General features: G+C 44.1%; 1 protein-coding gene and 1 pseudogene across 1 annotated transcript in view; both read left to right on the top strand.

The window, feature by feature from the left end:
• The window catches only part of LOC144108726 (uncharacterized), a 282,666-nt gene that overhangs the window by 54,641 nt on the left and 207,182 nt on the right, over positions 1 to 20,843 (top strand). Inside the window, exon 3 of the mRNA XM_077641896.1 lies at positions 10,939 to 11,145. Coding sequence (XP_077498022.1) covers positions 10,939 to 11,145 — 207 coding nt within the window. The remainder of the gene's footprint in view (positions 1 to 10,938; positions 11,146 to 20,843) is intronic.
• LOC144107319 (uncharacterized) lies at positions 653 to 3,319 on the top strand (annotated as a pseudogene).

Raw genomic sequence — 20,843 nt, 5'->3', positions numbered from 1 at the left:
ACCTGACGTACCAAAAGACAGTCGACATTTGTCGCGCGCAAGAACAAGGCAAATAGCACTTTCGGGAGATAAGTGAGGCTACAGGAGCCAGCGAAGGCACCGTAGTAAACGCGGTAGCAACAAGAAAATACGTTTGCTACAAATGTGGGTGTTAAATGCACCGCAGTGACACGTGCCGAGCGAAAGAAAAAACAAGCCGGAAGTGCGGAAGGCTGAACGATTTCGCTCGAGCGTGCAAGTCGTCCAAGTTTCCGCGCAACGCTCACCAATAAATGCGAGAGTTACGAGCCGAAGACGACGGATTTTTTCTGCAAGCGTTGACTATCGGTGCGATAACCTCCGATCACTGGAGGGCAACGGTCTACATTGAGGGCCATCCCATCATGCGCAAGCTAGATACTGGCGCCAATTGCTGTGTCATTTAAAAAGAGACGTTGCAAAGCTGCCAGAAAAGCCTCAACAAGCCTGCAATGTTAATCTCTCAGCATTTTTTGGACACAGAACGGCTGCGCATGCGGATGTTCAATTGATGCTTTCAGCAAATGACAGAACCAAGGTACAAACGTTTTTTTTTATTGTCGAACAAGACTTCCCTGCCACTTTGAGTGGTGCAGCAGCTGAAAGTCTCGGCTTCATATACCGTATGGAAAACATGCAGCAGGAACTGTACCCACCAGCGCAACATTTTGCAGACGTCTTCGAGGGACTCGGGAAGCTGAAAGACTTCGAGTACGACATGAAGCACAAGCCAGACTCGAGGGGCGTCGTCGTTTCAGCAAGACGAGTTCCTGTGGCTCTTCAGGGAAAGTAGCGGCTGAGCTACAGCGTATGGAAGCACATGGCGTCATATCAACGGTAACCGAGCCTACGAAGCCGTCTAGCCATATGGTTACAGTTGTTAAGGACAAGGTTAGAATTTGCCTGGGCCATACAGCGCTTAAAAAAGTGCTGTGGCGCGAACATTACCCAATGCCAACCCTAGAAGACGCAGCCTCGCAGCTGTTCGGTGCTAAGTACTCCTCAACACTATACGCGGCGTCAAGATGTTGGCTAATTAAACTCTCTTAATCAAGCTCTAAACTATGTACCATGAGCATGCCGTATGGGTGCTATCGGTTTCTCCGAAGGCCTTTCCGCATCGCGTCAGCTCCAGAAATCTTCCAGGCAGCTATGAATCGCTTGCTGGAAGGCTTACCTTGCGTAGCAGTCGTAATGGATGACATACTACTTTGGGGCCGCACGAAAGAGGAGCATGACCACTACCTATCGCTTTTGTTGGCATGCTGTCTCGAAAACAACCTCAACCTTAACCTCAAGGAATGCACCTTTTTGGAGCCCGAAGTCCGCAACAGAGGGCACATTCTTAGCACAGAAGGCCTCCGCCGGGTCCCAGGTCGAGTGAAGGACATACTGGAAATGAAAGAAGCAAAAAACAGCAAGAAAATTCGTCTTTTCAGGCATAATGAATTATGTGCAACGTTTTATTCCTAACATGTCCGTCGTGACTGCCCCACAGGGAACTTTGCTGTTCAAAGAGATTGCATGGGCTTGGACCGAGGCTCAGCAACGAAGTTACGAAATGTTGCGCCAGAGCTTAGTGAACGCGCCAATCCTTTTCTTTATCGATGCAACTAAGCCGGCCACCCTTTCGGTCGACGCGAGCTAAATTGGAGTTGATGCAGTGCTTATCCAAGACGGCCGCCCCGTCGCTTTCTCGTCACGCCCACTAACACAAGCGCAGGAACCCTAAGCACAAATTGAGAAAGAAACTTTGTCAATTGTGCATGGCTGCATCAAGTTTCACGATTACATCTTCGGCCAGGAAAGTGTAACTGCTGAAACTGATCACCGCCTCTTGGTACCGATATTCAGCTAGCCACTATTTCAGTGTCTACTTCGCCTACAGCGCATGCGTTTGACTTTGCAGCGATATCCTATTAAGCTGATCTACAAGCCAGGGAAAGAGATGTTCTTGGCTGATGCCTTGTCTCGGTTCCCTAGCAAGCAACTCATGCAAGAAGAAACTGAGCAATTTCAAGCAAATATGCTTGAATACATTTCACCTTCGTAACAGCGCCTGAATGAACTTCTTGTGGCCACCAATGAAGATCCTGCTCTCGTCAAGCTTCGAGGTTACGCTGAAACAAGTTGGCCAGAAAAAGGCGATGTACCGAAAAATGTGTGCCGTACAGGTCCTACGAAGAAGAGCTGCACATGCATGACGGTCTTCTTTTTCGCAGCAACAAGGTAATCGTACGATCTTCAAAAGAGCGAGAAATTATGATGCAGCTTCACACTGCGCACCCGGGAGCTGAAGGGATGAAGGCACGAGCAAGAGACGTCATGTACTGGCCAAATATGTCACAGGAGATAGAGCAGTTCTGCAAAAATTGTGCTGTCTGCCAAAATACCAGCCGCGAAACGCTAAAATTACTCTTTCCTGCCACGACATCCCAAAGCTACCCTGGGAATTCGTTGGCATGGACCTGTTCTTCCATGAAGGTCGTGAATTTGTCGTAATTGCGGACTTTTATTCCTTCTTTTTGAGATCAGCGAACTCCGTCAGAGCACTGCTAATGCTCTGACGTCATGGTGCGTTGAGCTGTTCTCCACACATGGCTTACCGTTTAAGCTCTGCAGTGATAACGATCCACCATTCAGCAGCCGGCTTTTCAAAGATTTCCTGCAGCAGCTAGACGTTGCCCATGTTACGTCAAGTCCGTATCATCCCCGCTGTAATGGTATGGTGGAAAGAGCAGTACAAGAGGCCAAAAAGCATCTAAAGAAATGTTCACGTAACTGAGTTGACTTTCATATGGCATTGCTCGAATGGCGCAACACCCCAGAGATGATATTGTAGTCACCTGTGCAGAGACTCTTCGGACGGCAAACCAAGGCCTTGCTGCCTGTGCCCACCAGCCACCTAGTACCAGAGGCAGTATCAAGCAAAGCCGTTCAGAGCAGGCTCCAGGATATCCGTCAACGCCAGAAGGTCTACTAAAACTGCGGAACGAGGCACCTACCAACACTGTCTCCAGGGCAGCCAGTCACTACATACGTCACCCTCCAGCGAACCTGGTCGCCTGCTCTTCTTTTGAGGCCAGCCAACACGCCCCGTTCCGCGATCCTGAGAACGGAAGATGGCCGAGAAATCAGACGCACAGGAGAACATCTGCGGGACTTAACAACTCATCGCGAAGACCGTCCAGCAAAGGCTCCCGATGAATGCCCCACAGAAGACCACCCCTCTCAAGAGCTGCGCAGAACGAGGACTCGCCACAAGCCCTGTCTGTACCCGCAACCTGAAAGGCGTAACTAATTTGTATCCTAGTAAAGGGGAGATGTAGCACGGCTGAATCTGCAGTCGTCACCGAGCCCCCGTAATAACGGGATCTGTTTCGTCACGTACGCGTCTGTATATGTGACTTGGTCAACCGCAATAAACTCGTTGTTCACACAACTGCCAGCCTGGCTGCACTGTATAGGCAGTTGCGAAGGACATGACCTGGGTCCCCGCAATGGTAGCATAGTGGCCGGTTGTTGGGTGCGCGCCACACGTCCGCTTTTCGAACAGGGCGCGGGTCATGCAGCTGGACGTAGGACAAGTACCCCTGCGTTGGTTCGGCAGCCGGGCAGAATGTATGCGGCACTCGTGCAGGTCTTCGTAGGGCTTCACTGTAGCTCAAGATGTGCGGCTCCGGTTGCGGTGTCCGTAGGGCTTCGCTGTAGCTCATGACGTACGGCTCCGGCTGTGGTGCCAGTGGCGGCTTTAACGTTCGCCGAATTTCTTCACGGACGGCATCGGCTACAGCTGCAACACTTGCAGGTGGAGCATGTAAGCGAAGGTTGCGCAGTTGTTCGCGGACCACACTCTGCACAAGCGCCAGAAGCGCCTCGTCCCGGCGACTGGCAGTGACGCACAGTAGTTAGTGGCCGCCACACTTCGCTGACGACCGTACTGCGCACTGCGTTCCTACAAGGAATGTTCCATACCCGTGGCTTCTTTGGCGAAGTCAGCGACGGTTCTTGAAGTGTCATGTATGAGGCGAGCAGAGAGCTCATCTTTTACACCATGCATGAGGTGGCGCATTTTCATAGCCTCGGGCATGGCAAGGTCAGCCCGATTGAAGAGACGTGCCATATCTTCAATAAATATGGCGAAGCTTTCGTTCGACTGCTGTGACCTAGAGCGAAGGGCGATTTCGGCGTTTTCGTGCGCTTTTGCAGAAGGTGGCGAGCAGCTCACGACGCAACGCTTTGCAGTTGGTAAAAGATCCCTCATGGTTCTATAACCATGTCTTTGCCGAGTCTTGTAACGAGAAATACACGTTTCGTACCATTCGCTCGTCGTCCCACTGGTTAAAATTGGCCACACGGTCAAAGCTGGCCAACCAGTCCTCGACATCTTCGAACCGCTCACCGTGGAAGGATGGCGGCGAGCGAGGTGTAAGGGCTACAAACGGCGGGACAGTGCCGGAAAGCTGACCTGTCTGAGTGCCAGTAGTGGAAGTCATGGTACACACTGACGTCGTCAATGGCTGACACTCGGGTTCCAGGCCTCGCAGGCGGCGGCTCGCTTTGTGGACGGGCGTTGTTTCCAAGCGTCGCGGATGAGCGTCAAAATTGTCCTCGGGGTGAGCGCTCATGAGACGATACCCAGCGGCTCCACCAAAGTGTCGCCGACGAAAGCAGCGCGACTCAAAAGAGGCTATGTAATCGATCGGCCAAGTAGACCAGCAGCGTGCACCGGAGCAGAAGCGTCGTCTTTCTCGCTCCGTCACGAGCCAAGTCATGCCGCTCGGCAGCATAGCGGCGCTCGCAGAATGTGAGCAGTGTGGCAATATATAGACATAAGAGGAAGGAAATTGGGTGAAGTATTATCAGATGCGTGATCACGCGCGGGAACATGGATACAGCGTAGCGGATACGCATATAATTCAAAAATTTATAAACCTATCTAAGAACAAACTTACCAAGAATGGGGCGCTAGCACATGTTCTTCCACTTTGGCTGATCTAGTGCGCCTCTATCACTAAAATGGTCTAAAATGGTCGGGTTCTATGCCGCGTCAGTTTGCGCTATTCTTTCGTTTGGTGAGCCACCCTGTTGCATTTCGCTAAGTAGCACCATGCTACTCGCCGTGGACGGCATGGCCCCGATCGAAATGGTTGAGGCGCGCAAGGTCAGCCAAAGTGTAAGAGCATGTGTTAGCTCTTTATCTTTGATAATTCACAGGCATGAAAGTGTGTCCTTAGATAGGTTTAGAAATTGTTGAATCATATGTGTATCCACACACGCTGTATCCATGATCGCGCTTGATCACTCACCTGTTATTACATCACCCCACTCCCCTCCCTTCACGACTGTATGTTAACCGCTTCTGGTTTCAATACCCGGTTGCAAGTAGCGCCTGGCTCGCAGTACATTGCTCTGTGCTGTCCTGTCTGGCGTTTTTTTTTCTCTACAAAAAAGAGAAAGAATTGGCTCAGAAAAAAACAAGCTGGCCACCCTCGTTGCGCTTATTCTCACTCATTTACAGGAATATATATACCTCCCCACGTTGCTTGCACACAGTGAAACTGATACGCTAAGGCAAAATAAGCTATAACTAGACAACTACAACTCTCTGCGCAAAGTGGCATTAGCCTGTTTTCACGAAATCGTGAGTGTCAGCAAAATCTCAAACAGCTGCTAGATAGAATGGTGGGGTAATTTTATGTCCATAAAAAAGTACCCCTGTGCACGAATGGTAATAAAGATGGACGTCGCGAATTGTTCAGCGTACTTAAGTTCTGTGTGGTATTGTCACTGCTTTTTTCTCTGTCGAGCATAAAATTTTGTTAAACGTCAATGTGATGATTATTAACCTGATTCGTACACTGCGGGGAAAAGGCCTACCCTATGCCTCTACAATTAAGTCTCCATGTGCCAGTTGCGGCGAACTTATCCCTACAAACTTCTCATTCTCGTCCACCTACGTAACGTTCTGCCGCCCTCTGCTACGCTTGCCTTCTCTTGGTATCCAGTCCGTTACCCTTAATACCAATCGTTTATCTCGCCTTCACTTTACAAGCCTTGCCTGAACGCACTTATTCTTGATTTCGACTAGGATATCATTAACCTGCTTTCATTCACTGACCCACTCTACCGTCTCTCTGTTAACATTACACGTATCATGTTCGCTTCTGTAACTCGGTGCATTGTCCCAAGTTGTATCATTTGTTAGCCTTTATGTTTCCCACCCATAGGTTATTACGATAAGATACAGCTGTTTTGTACTTTCTCTACAGCTGTGATGTATAAAGTCAGTATCAATGTGTTTTTTTTGGGGGGGGGCAAGAACAGCTTAGGTTGATGCGACCAGTATATATTCGAGCATAAATAAATTTGGTCAAAGCATAGTGCGGGAGTTCCGTGAGAGTAAACTTTGGCAGCATGCGGGAATTACTGATGTTTTCGCGCCATACATGTTGCTTTTGTGGAATAAGTGCAGAATTCATACTGTCACATAATTTCAGTTTGTCTGGATAGTTGAACATAATGCGTGTCTCAAATGCTCAGGGGGCTGCATACCAAGAACCATGATTTTAATCAGCCTCATCACTTTAATGCACGGTATATTAGCCGCGCCAGTTTGCGCTCTTCCTTCGCCTAGTGAGCCGCTTTGTTGCATTTCTCTAAGCATCGCCATGTTAGCCACAGTGGAAAGTATAGTCCCAATCTTGCGCAAGAGAACTAGCAGTGTCCCACGAAGAGACAAGATACCTCGCACTGTGCATTCCCAACAATGCTGGACAGAGGCGTTTCTGAACGCAAGAGTTTAGAAACGCATTTTTTTTTCATATAATCTAAGATTTCAGTATAAGAATCAATATATCCGCCGACCACGGCTTATTAAAGTTTTTTTTCGTTATTAGCGTATTTGCTAACGTCAAAAGCGTTCCTCACTGATTTTTTTATCGCAGTCTTAACTGCACTATACGATCGATGGGAACGCGTTAAATGTAAGATTTTTTTGCATACCAGAAGAATGGACAATTACGTTCAATATTTGTATAAAAGTACCTTAGAATTTTTCAATATTCAAAATTTTTTTTCGATGTTGTTGAACATATGTCAGGTTTAGAATTCTGGTAATTCGAATTTCATTAAGAGCGAGGGCGGTGCCAAATGCGGATGCCTGACACAGTGTTAAGTAACTCTGGGTAGAAGTGTAGGAGGTGTTATGCAGTTATAATGCTACACTCGCATTAGGGCCATGGTAAGCAGTACGGCTCGAGACGTCACGAGTGACGTCATGTCTGACCAAATAGTGGGTGGCCTTCTGCCCAATCAGCGAGGAGCGTTTTCAGTTTACTTATTCCGAACTTAAAGCGCAAATTGATTCTTATGTACAGTTTTCGCCAAAAATAACCACGCTGCCCAAAACGCCGCCTCTCATGTTATGACGAAATTAGTCGCCGTTCAGAAAAGGGCAAGCAAGGAGAGGGTTCTCGGCAGGGAGAATGGCTCTCGCAGCCCAGAATGGCTTGTAAGCGCTGTGTTCTCGCCCACAGTGGTAACCGCAGTCTCGTTTTGTTTGCAAAGAGGCTACATACATACATGACAGCAGTAAGTGACGCAGATTAAAAACGCATTATACAGCGAATAATTAGGAGAACTATGAATAGTATGAGGAGATCTCAATTCAAGGCGTAAGATAAAGTGAAATTTCATATCGCTCATTAAAACAACACAAAAGGCTTTCTTTAGGCAGACCTTCAGAGCTACTGCGATGATTAGAGTTGGTGCGTTCGCCATAATCTCACAATGAATGGCCAAGTAAAAAAATGCTTGGTAAGATGCTGCTCCGAAAGACAAAACTGTCTGTGGAAAAGAACACTTAGCAGAGACTAAAATCTTCAATTATTGGCGATATTTCTCAAGAAAAGCGCCTGAACGTGGTTTGCAAGAAAACTTCGGATCCAAATGTGGATGATCTATATTTATAATGCGCAATGAGTTTTTGCTAGTCTCTGATGTGCTGATGACACTGCCTTGCTAAGGAACTCAGGGGCTAGGTGGCAATACGCTTGAAAGAAAACAGATGTATCATATACATATATATATATATATATATATATATATATATATATATATATATATATATATATATATATATATATATATATATATATATATATATATATTTATATATATTTATATATATATATATATATCTTCTTGCGAATGCCTTAGCAGTCTCCGATGCTCTGATGACACTGCTTTGTAAAGCAAATGAGAGGCCGAAATGCAAAGCATCATTGAAGACCTAGACAGAAGCAGACTAACTGGTCTAAAATTAATATGAAAAAATTTAACGCGATGTTTAACAGTATTATAAGGTATCAACCTTTTACAGTAGGCTGTGGAGCATCGAATGTGACTAGGCAATACATGCACTTATTTCAGGCAGGTACAGGAGATCTGAACGACGAGAGTCAAACATCTGGGAGGATATTAATGTGAGGGAGTGCATTTGGAAGGTTCAATTAGGTGATGAATTGGAATTTAACAGTATCCCTCAGGAGCCAGTATTTTAACGAAAATAATTTATGATTTAGAAACTTGGAGGCTAACGGAGAAGGTTGGACTTAACGTTAAGAAAACGTTAAGAAAAGGAAAGCGAGCCGAATCAGTCCGGCAACCAATGCAAAATCCCAGTCGAACTCACGAAGAGATAGGCTTGCGCTGGCATCTAATGCCAAGGCTAAGTTACTTTGTTCCAAGTGTTTCTTTAGTACTGTTTGTGTTTCTTTCATTTTATTTTATTTTAATATTTTTTTATTTTTGCTCATTACGGCTGTCTGGCGTGTTTTATTTTATTTTTGTACTGGACCGTTTCACTAGCCGCACGGCTATCGTTCCAAATAATTTTTATCAAATGCCTTGCACTTTCGAAATAAAGAATGTTTTGCTTTGACCTTGAACTTATGGACCTTAATGGCAACGAAGTGCATGAGTGAGAAGGCGAGCGTAGGTGGAGGTGGTATATATTCAGGTGGACAACAGATATTAGGAGTTTTCCCAGAATAAGATAGCAGCAGCTGGTACAGTACATTGTAGTTTAGAGGGATGTGGGAGAGGCCTTTTTGCTAGAGTGAATGTACGTGGCTGATGACGATAACGAATATCTGTAAAAGCATCGACTGTTCTTCAGTGAGCTATGTTTCATGGTTAGTTGTTCCTGCATATTAATTTGGGCCGGTCTTTCTCTTCGTGTTCTTTTAGTGGCTTGATGAAGTTTAACATTCCATTGATTGTGCATTCTGAGATGCCTCCGAGAACCAGTCCAACAGGAAACTGCTGCCTAGATCATAACGTAAACACATATAAAATCAGGCAACATGTGTCACAAGGCAAGCATTTTAAAAGTCTGTTTTTTTAGAGTAAAATTTTTCGTAGGAATAAATTTATTGGGATGAGGGTACACTGCGATATTCATTGCTTTTCATGCTGATATCGCAATTAATTTACTTATGACAGTAAGTAGGCAGAATGCTGACACTGCCGATCTCTAAGATGTCGAATGACCTATTGGCATGCAGAAAATTTGATGCTGGCAAGTACCATGATTTCATAAATGGTACCGCAGAAAGAAAATAGTTCAATACTTACGATTCTTTTAAAGCAAATTTGCGTAAAATGTAATGGAGTGTGTAAATGAGAAGTTGTTAAGCACTGCACAGCATTTTCGATAGATGAAGAACGCGGACCATTAGAGCGACGGCTGTAGGGCGTTGTTTAGATTTTGTACACATGTTAGGTTGGCCGCCTCGTACGCAAAGCCATCAACATGACTCTGTGCTCGTCAGTTCTTATTACAACACTCCAGATGCTCTTTGCCTTGGTCTCTGGTAGAGCTGGACGTATTTAGGAAAGGAATGCTTCTTTCCTAGTATTAACGCAAGAAATGAGTATCGGGCAATAGTTATTTTTATGCCCAAGGGAGTTTTGAGTGAGGGCGCAGCGGTTCTGAATAGCCATTTTTATAGCTTAGTCTATTTTAGATATCTTGGGAGGCTGTTACGCTCGGGATATTGAATATCTGATCAAAATCGCTGGAGGAGAATAGCTTGGCTGATTTCCTGCATAAAGATTCACCTCTTCATTTCAACTAAGCGCTCCAAAACCTGTGGTGACAGACCTAGCGAAGCTGGACAAATCGGTGTGTCTAGTGCGTTTTTAGTGAGGCTAGAAGCAAACAGATATGCTCAGTCAATCCTAACTTGTAATTGTGCCGCCACCCGTAAGCTATGCTCTAATAGCAATTATTACAATATCAGTATATGTGGTCGTCAGCGCTGCATCCACTGCCAGAGCTCTTATAGCGAGAAAGCAGGAGAAACTAGATACTCGGCTCTTGCGTAGGTGCGACAGGGTCATAGCCAGGCAGGTTTAACTCGCGTCGCACCTGGCTAGAATTACTACTGAGCCGGAGTTCCAGAGAAAGACGGATATTGTGCCTAGCAGAAATGCATATAAAAGCCTAAGTACGTCGCTGCGAAGCCAATGCCAGAGTTGTGAGAACCTCGAGGAATCGGCGAAAATAAATTTCAGCCGCCCGGCCGAATCCGCAGGGGTGTTATTTTTGAGTATGACTTGATGAATTCCCAGAGAAACGAGAAATCGCTAAAGTCGGAAGTGTAAGTGGCCAAGTAGCAGCGTCCGATTTTCACCTTCGACACGATGCGAAATTATCGAAACCATTGCGAAATCATCGGTGCACAACAATGTAAACAGCGGCAGTTCGCTGCGTTTGCAGCATAAAATGGCTACGATGCACTTGTATTGCAGCCATGAAAACGCTGCTATTACACCATCGCGTGAAGTAGTAAAGCTATTAGAGATTCTCGCAACAAGTTCGCCTATGCGATTTCTATTGTTCGCTCAATGCAGAGATGACCAAGCAAACGGAAAGGACAACACGGGAGACGACTGCAGCAACGACAGAGACAAGTACGACTACCACTAGTTCGACCACTACAATTACGACTTCGACAACTACGACTTCGACAACCACCACCTCGACGACAACAACTACAACTACAACGACTAGCACGAGTACAACCACAACCACAACTACCTCGACTACGACCCGCAAACGTAAGTAACGACTTGATGTTCCCGCTGATGAATGTGGTCTATTAAACATGACCAACATTCTTGGAGAAAAAAATTTAATATTAGAAACTGGTATAAAACATTTAGTGCAATTGACAATTCATTTATTTATTCATGATGCAGCCCTTTTTTTCTCGGCAATTGCAGCAGTGGGTATGCAGGTGTAAGTCAGAAGGCGCCAGTCACCGACAAGGCAACATCAAAATACAATAACAAGCAAATACCGCATGCGCACAATACCTAAATAAGCAAGCAGACATTCATACATTGCACTCAGTAGCTTCATTACGGTCAACAAACGTGTTCAAAGTTAGTGCGCGGGTGCTGCCAGAAAGCGACCTCCAATCATCTACTCTTTTAGGGGAAAAACTGCATTTGAATAATTTAGTCCCTGCGTAGAAAGGTGCAATGTTTAGCGGGTGGTAGCTTCTTGATGAGGATAGTTGGGTGAACGAAAGGAAAGTGTTTTGCGACAGGTGATAATGAGAATTAATAATGAACTGCAAAAACTTTAAAGGATTAGTGCGGCGATGTTCTGAGAGAGGAGTTAAATTTACTTATAAAATTGTGCAAGAGTGAGAACAATGACTGACATATCATCGAAATATGAAACGAACTGCTTACATCTGCACAGCCTCAAGCTTCCTGATTTAGGCTGCTGAATTCGGGCGCACGACCACAGAGGTATATTCAAAAAGAGGGCGGACTACTGATTTGTACATGAGCAGGTTTGTATCTTTAGGGGCCTGATACAGTATAGGACGTAGATACCCAAGTTTTTTCAAGGCTTTACCACGAGTTCAATTTGATATGTTAAAACCATCACATGTTATGTGTAAAAAGTATTCCAACTGACTTGCAATTAGGAAATATCTTTAGTAACGACCCTTTGAAAGTGTAGTTGTAAAATGGGAGGGAGTCTGTTGGTGCATGTGAGGACAACAGTTTTCTGAAAAATTTAAACTCATGTGCAACTTTTCGCACCAACGTTGAGAGCACAGAACGTTGAGAAGGAGCAGTAAGGCGGCTTCTTTCCTGTTGCTTATGAATGCGACAATATAAGACGCAATCATCGGTGTAGAGGACAATTTTAGACGTGATGTCGCATGGAAGGTCGTTTATATAAAGAAAAAGAGTAGCGGGCCAATAACAGAGCCTTGGGGACCCGGAAAAGTTAAATTTGATGGCAGAGGACTCGGCGTTATTAAAGGAAATGAACTGTGAAATTTGACTGAGGGAACTGAAAATTCCATAAACTTGGCGAGAATTATGTACAATGCATGGTATTTGTTTTAGAAGTTTGTAAGGTGTCAAATATTTTAGACAAATCTAGAAATATGACGTCAACTTAACCATCTATAACCACGCATTGATAGATGTGCGTAAACTGTAGCAGTCGAGTTATTGCGCTTAATCCTTGTCTGTACCGTGTTGATCATTGGATAATACGTTATTATGTTCAAGAAATTGTATTATGTCCTTGTGTATAATGTGCTGGAAGAGTTTGCAGGACTGGGATATTAGTGAGATACGCATGTAGTTACACAAGTTGTGCCTATCGGCGGGTTTATTTATGGGCAGTACCTAAGCTGCCTTGCAAGATGAGGACACTATAGAAGATCACAACAATTTTTGAAAAACAACATTAAATTGGCTGGATGCCCATAATGAGTAGCGAATCAGGAAATAGGGCGATATATCGTCAGGACGAGTAACTTTTTTTGTGTCCGAACTCAATATCTAAGTTAACACTCCATTTAGTATGATTATAATGTAATTTACGTAATTGGAAGACGCAGCTGAGTTAAAGCGTGGAACCACGCTATTTTTAACAGTAAAAACAGACTGAAAGTAAGTATTGAAGGCCGCGGCAAGACTTAAAGCATTGGTGTTTGAGACGCCATCAATTCTAAAGGGATTCAGGGAAGAGCTATTGGGTAGAATAGACCTCTAAATCCAGCTTGGATTTGTCTTCCGTAATTTCTGCATTTCTACGCGATAAAAGAAATCCTTTGTGGAGCTTATTTTCAAACAGCGCGTTTTTGACGTGGCTGAATCTATCGAGGCTTTAGGCGGCATTGTTGTTTTTTTCTGCTGCTTTGTAAGCAATTTTATATAAGCGACAAATTAATCGAAGTATTATTATCCCATTGATCAGCACTACAAATTAAAAAAGATATAGAAACATTCCCCTATGCACCTTAGTTTCGGTGACTGTTAGCTCCCTTCATTAGTTTGTCAAAAGCGCCCCTCATTTCCTTTACCTTGTCCTCTAATAGCTTAGCGAGGGTCTCGGTTCTGGCAGTCTTGATGCCATAGGAAGCATAAGAGGGTTCTCGCACACTTTCCACCCTCGTCTTTAGATGAAGTTCCACGTCACACTCGTGGTATTACAGGACATGGTATGCCCACCGCTATGGACGAGGGTCGCGCTAGTGAGCACTCTCAAGGTTCGCTCACACGCAAAAACATAAATACCCACGAAAGCAGCAGACCGGACAGGAGTCGCCATAGCGCAATTGGCAGAGCACCGGACGCGATATTCGGAGGTCGTGAGTTCGGATCCCACCTGCCGCATGGTTGTTTTTTCTGCTGCTTTGGGTTAATTTTTTAAGCGACAGAATAATCGATTATATATGTATATAGGAAAACTTGAAAAACGCTTCATTTTTAATTAAGACAGGTTTATTTTGAGTAGACGTTTCGGACAGAGCCTGTCGTTTCTCTAGACTGAAGTTACGGCAATGTTCCTCCTTCTCTTACGAGATTGGCATTGACACACATATCCGACACATGGAAAAAACACCAAGCAAACGAATGCTGGAAAGATGTGCTCAAAAGAGAAAAATACCAGAAAAAGCAGAAAGAGAGGAAAAAAAGCTAGAGAAAAAGAAAAACGCGCCCCTCAAGGCAACAACAGAGCAGCGGTGAGTAAGGTGCACAGACACAGACGGTGGCGGAATCGCCGAACAGATAGGAATTAGAGATGCATGCACTCATGTGCCACCAGCAATAAAGATTAACAAATAAACAGGATAAAATGCAGGCAGGGCAGGAGACTTTCGTCATCTGGAGCCTCTTCGGCACGAAGTGTCGTGGCGGAATCAGCGGCGCAGTGAGCTTATCTAGACACGTGAACTGTGCAGATGTGCGTGTTTATATATATATATATATATATATATATATATATATATATATATATATATATATATATATATATATATATATATTATCTGCTTGCGGAAACACTTTTCAGCCAGAGGGGTCACGAGTGCCACCTTTGCACAAAACAATCCTGTTTTCCAGAATAAACCTCATATTGACGCCCGGCGTCCGGGCTGTGTACTCTCTTCGCTTAGCCTCTTAACGCCTTTGGTCAGACATACACGTACCTGTTATAAAGATGTTTAACGCAAAATTTCAATGTAAAGTTAGGGGTGGCTCGGTCGACATAATCCTAAGGGATTTGCCGTGTCCCAGGTTCGAGGACCGATATACCTTTTCCGTTTGGCTATAGATAGCCCTTTCTGGAGAACTGGATTGCCGTCCTGGCTCCGAACGCCTGCCCGACTGACACATGTCCCCTCTTCAATCAAATCAAGCACTTGTCCGATCATGAAAAAGTGTTTTCACCATGGCACCACCTACTACAATGAAATGATCGGAAACTCAACTGGACTGAAATGTATTTGTGCTTTCCAGCGTTTTGTTATGTGTGCTGTGCGTGTGTATGTTTCGACGTTTTGTGCTAAGCTGAAAATGCGGCCACTGTGTACCTTCTGGAATGTGTCTTATCACGCGCCAACCACGTAGGAGCCATTTCTCTAAATTGGGGGGGAGAGGGTTAACTCGGGCCCATTGTGGCAGCCTTTTTCCAACCCCTACAGATTATCGTCTGGTATAACCATGTAGCACTCTCAAGTAGCCTGCTCCCAAGCCGAAACATCTGTAAAGCTTGTTATGTTTTCAATTTTGTGTCAGTCTACTTTATAAGGTAATACAGGACGTACTACGTCCGCCGCACTTGAACGAGAGTGGCGTTGGTGAACAATGTCGAACAATCAGATTCGAAAACATTCTGAATGTTAAGTGGCAAGTAAACTTAAATACCCTCCGGAGCAAAAGATTTGATAGCGGTAGCCGTTGCTCATTTAATAGAGCACCGGAGGAGTAAATCGGAGATCGTGGGTTTGGTTCCCACCTAAGACATGTGGTAGTTTTTTTATTCTGCTTTTCTAATCAGTTATCCTTAAGCGATGAAATATTCACTAATAATCTCTATTGATCAACACCACAAACAAAAAAAACGCATGCTTCTCGGTTTCTGTGGCTGTTGGCTTCTCTCATATGTATTACGAAAGCCTCATTTCCCTTCCCTTGTCTAATTAATTGTTTAACGAGGGACTCGGTTCTGCCAGCATCGATGCCATCGGCAGCCTAAGAGGGTTCTCACATAGCTTCCGCCCTCGCCGGTCGATGATGTTCCACGTCGCACCACCGGTAATTGAGGATGTACTACGTACCGCATAGGAAAGAGGGTGGCGCTGGTGAACACTCTAAAGGTTAGGTCACAAGTAAACTTAAATGCTCCCGAAACCAAAAGATGCGACAACCGTCACCGTAACTCAGTTTGTAGAGCACCGATCGCATACAGAGGTCATGGATTCGGTTCCCGCCAACGGCATGTATTTATTTACACAGTGCTGCTAGCCTCTAGGTGAGGCTGTAAGCAGGAGCGGGAGAAGAAAAAAAAAGAAACATAAGTGACATGCGCAAAACGAATCAAGGCACAACACGCCGCCTTCAACAAATGAGATGCACTCACAAGCAAAAATAGATGAAGGAAAGTTGCGTGCAGAAACCCCCCCCCCCAAAAAAAAAAAATCTCAAGAACACTCCGTAATCATCAATTACTATCTGACCGCATTCTGACAGCATTCATAAATGCTTCAGTAGTAGGGCTTTCTACAATGCTGGCCGGAAGCCGGTTCCACTCACGGACAGTTTTCGGAAAAAAAGAGTTAGCGAAGGTTTGAGTGTGGCAGGAATAATCCTAAGTTTTTTGCTATGATGCGATCGGGTGGTTCGTCGGTGTACAGGCTCTATGTAATCGTGTTTTCTCATACCTAGTTTATCATGAAACAGCAAGTGCATGTATTTTATTCGATCATACTGACGCCGTTTTTGTAAATTGTCTAAACCTGCCTTTTTTACTAGAGTACTCGCGGAAGTACGCCAGCTATATGATCGGTATATAAACCTAGCTGCTTTCTTTTGTACAGATTCGAGCTTGAAGTTTCTTCTGCTTTTATAATAAATTATCTTTAACCCATATAATATTCACTAATAATCTCGTTCCCTTAGCGAAGAAGTATGTGCTAAAAATTCAATTTGAACATATTGTATTAATTTTTAATTACTTTTGCATTTTTGTCTCTGTGCTTGAACTGCAATACGAATGCTTTATAGGAATGCGTGGAGTAATATTTTGACCATTCTTACAAATGCATCAAAAATGCATTTTATGTCCGCGTAGTATATTTATTATACATTAAAATATACATAACATACAATAAAATATAATAAAATATACAATAATACTTGAAAGTATACTAAAATATATAATAATTATATTAAAATATACCAAGATATACATTAAATACATAAAAATATACAATTAATACATTAGCAATATATTCACTTCGGCTTGGCATAAAAAAGGTGTACATGTCGGATTCACCGGTTAATACTGATCAATGTTGTCAAGACCAGAAGTAATGAATAAACTCACTATAATCGTCGGGAGAAAGACAATCGTAGAGAAAAGGTGTTGTCATAAAGAAGTCTATAATAATGGAAGGCCATATGATGGGACCCGAAAGGGAATGAAGTTGCCACACAGAAAATTCCAACGGAAAGCCACCTCAGCAAACAGGAACTGCTCCCACAGGCGTGTTTCTTGGCTTGAGTTATATATATACCCCACGAGAGAAGACACATTGTCTTGCCCGGTGAGGCGGTTTTAGCGCAAAGGCTGTGGGCCACCAAATGGTCGCACGAGTGTCGTAGTGGCCGCTTTCAATTCTGCGGTCTATTTGGAACCGAACTGCTGGTCGTAACTTGCATCAGGCATCGGTCAGGATTCGGACTGTCAACCAACAAATACATGATCGTCTATGATACCCGGTCAGCCCTGCCAGTCGGGGTCATTTTCGCTGGCATGTTCTGGCCCGTAGGTGCGCATGGCTCTTGCCGGTATAATGCTATCACGCTGTCCACACATAATTTAAATAAGTGGTGATTTGCTTCCTGCTAGAAGTTACTATAAACGAATGAACGACAGAAAAGGAAGAGTTTTCACTGTTCCCGCAAAACGTCATTTCGAACACTAGGTTGTTCCACGGCAGCTTGAAGTATGCTGTAAATATGCTCACGCGGACTACCCACCTGTTAGAATCGAAGCATACTTTGGACAACATAATTTCGTCTTTACGGAAGCACTCTTTAAATAAGCCAACATGTCATTTCCCGAAAAATGATTTCGATCACTAACTGTTCAACGGCAGCTTGAAGTGTGCTGCAAATTATGCATTGGACGAATTAATTTCCTATTTACGAAAGCACATTTTAAATACCTTGACAACATGTCTATTCCATAAACACAATTCGGAGAACTAACTGTTCAACAGCAGTTTGAAATGTGCTTCAGTTTGTTTACGCGGACAACTCAATCGTTAGCAGTGAAGTATACTTTGGATCAATTAATGTCGTATTTGCGAAAGTACACTTTGAATACATTGCAAACAAGCAAAGGCTATTTTCAAAAATCGATTTCTTGCACTGGATTGTTCTACGGCAGCTAAAAGTGTGCTTCATACATGTTTAAAAGGACTGCCAGTTTGTTAAAATAGAAGTATACTTCAGACGAATTAATATCATATTCACGAAAGTACACGTTTAAAATATTGACAAGATACAAAAATTGCTGACATATTTTTTCACACATTTGAAACGTGCTGGAAGCATGCTTTAAGTGACATATTTTAACCGAAATTTGAAGAAAATATCTGGAATATCGTGCATAAAGTTTCAGGAACCTTTTTACGGGATATTTTAGTGCATTCATCATTACAAAATATGTTTAAAATACATTATAAATATCCCGCCGTACATTCCAAACGAATTAGTTTTGCGCTAAGGGCTCAACAGCACCACGGATAGCAAAATCCCCTATGCTTCAGGGATTCTGTGGCTGTTGGCTTTTCTCATGTCTCGGCTCGGCCGCAGCACATCGAGCAGAATGCTCACGAACCCATTTTGCTTCATTGCGCAGGAGTTGGCCGTCTTGCTGCCCATACAACCATCATGCCTCGGTTATGATTCCTTCCAACTGCCTTCATATCAAGCAAATGACGTTTGCTACGAGACACCAGCACGTACCGCCCTTTGCTTGATTAACCACCCCAGCGTATACCTATCACCACCGTTTCTGCGAATGCGCCATCACTGGGGACGTCACATGACGGGGACATCATCGCATATATAAGACGCTCCTCATCGCCTCCTGCATCCAATGGGGTCGGCAGCAGCACATCGAGCACAATGCTCAGGATCCCATTTTGCTTCATTGCGCAGGTTTTGGCTGTCTTGCTGTCCGTACAACCATGATGCATCGGTTATGATTCCTTTCATCTGCCTTCATATCAAGCAAGTGACGTTTACTTCGAGACACCAGCACGTGCCGCCCTTTGCTTGATTAACCACCCCAGCGTGCCTATCCCCACCGTTTCTGCGAATGCGCCACCACTGGGGACGTCACATGACGGGGACATCGTCGCATACATAAGACGCTCCTCATCGCCTCCTGCATCCAGTGAGGTCGGCAGCAGCACATCGAGCACAATGCTCAGGATCCCATTTTGCTTCATTGCGCAGGTTTTGGCTGTCTTGCTGTCCGTACCTATCACCACCGTATACCTATCACCACCGTTTCTGCGAATGCGCCATCACTGGGGACGTCACATGACGGGGACATCATCGCATATATAAGACGCTCCTCATCGCCTCCTGCATCCAATGGGGTCGGCAGCAGCACATCGAGCACAATGCTCAGGATCCCATTTTGCTTCATTGCGCAGGTTTTGGCTGTCTTGCTGTCCGTACAACCATGATGCATCGGTTATGATTCCTTTCATCTGCCTTCATATCATCGAAATATGAAACGAACTGCTTACATCTGCACAGCCTCAAGCTTCCTGATTTAGGCTGCTGAATTCGGGCGCACGACCACAGAGGTAGATTCAAAAAGAGGGCGGACTACTGATTTGTACATGAGCAGGTTTGTATCTTTAGGGGCCTGATACAGTATAGGACGTAGATACCCAAGTTTTTTCAAGGCTTTACCACGAGTTCAATTTGATATGTTAAAACCATCACATGTTATGTGTAAAAAGTATTCCAACTGACTTGCAATTAGGAAATATCTTTAGTAACGACCCTTTGAAAGTGTAGTTGTAAAATGGGAGGGAGTCTGTTGGTGCATGTGAGGACAACAGTTTTCTGAAAAATTTAAACTCATGTGCAACTTTTCGCACCAACGTTGAGAGCACAGAACGTTGAGAAGGAGCAGTAAGGCGGCTTCTTTCCTGTTGCTTATGAATGCGACAATATAAGACGCAATCATCGGTGTAGAGGACAATTTTAGACGTGATGTCGCATGGAAGGTCGTTTATATAAAGAAAAAGAGTAGCGGGCCAATAACAGAGCCTTGGGGACCCGGAAAAGTTAAATTTGATGGCAGAGGACTCGGCGTTATTAAAGGAAATGAACTGTGAAATTTGACTGAGGGAACTGAAAATTCCATAAACTTGGCGAGAATTATGTACAATGCATGGTATTTGTTTTAGAAGTTTGTAAGGTGTCAAATATTTTAGACAAATCTAGAAATATGACGTCAACTTAACCATCTATAACCACGCATTGATAGATGTGCGTAAACTGTAGCAGTCGAGTTATTGCGCTTAATCCTTGTCTGTACCGTGTTGATCATTGGATAATACGTTATTATGTTCAAGAAATTGTATTATGTCCTTGTGTATAATGTGCTGGAAGAGTTTGCAGGACTGGGATATTAGTGAGATACGCATGTAGTTACACAAGTTGTGCCTATCGGCGGGTTTATTTATGGGCAGTACCTAAGCTGCCTTGCAAGATGAGGACACTATAGAAGATCACAACAATTTTTGAAAAACAACATTAAATTGGCTGGATGCCCATAATGAGTAGCGAATCAGGAAATAGGGCGATATATCGTCAGGACGAGTAACTTTTTTTGTGTCCGAACTCAATATCTAAGTTAACACTCCATTTAGTATGATTATAATGTAATTTACGTAATTGGAAGACGCAGCTGAGTTAAAGCGTGGAACCACGCTATTTTTAACAGTAAAAACAGACTGAAAGTAAGTATTGAAGGCCGCGGCAAGACTTAAAGCATTGGTGTTTGAGACGCCATCAATTCTAAAGGGATTCAGGGAAGAGCTATTGGGTAGAATAGACCTCTAAATCCAGCTTGGATTTGTCTTCCGTAATTTCTGCATTTCTACGCGATAAAAGAAATCCTTTGTGGAGCTTATTTTCAAACAGCGCGTTTTTGACGTGGCTGAATCTATCGAGGCTTT

The sequence above is a fragment of the Amblyomma americanum genome, chromosome 10, assembly GCF_052857255.1.
Source record: "Amblyomma americanum isolate KBUSLIRL-KWMA chromosome 10, ASM5285725v1, whole genome shotgun sequence".
NCBI classification, from domain to species: Eukaryota; Metazoa; Arthropoda; class Arachnida; order Ixodida; family Ixodidae; genus Amblyomma; species Amblyomma americanum.
Note: the sequence above shows the minus strand (reverse complement) of the source record. Positions and strands in the feature narration are given on the sequence as shown.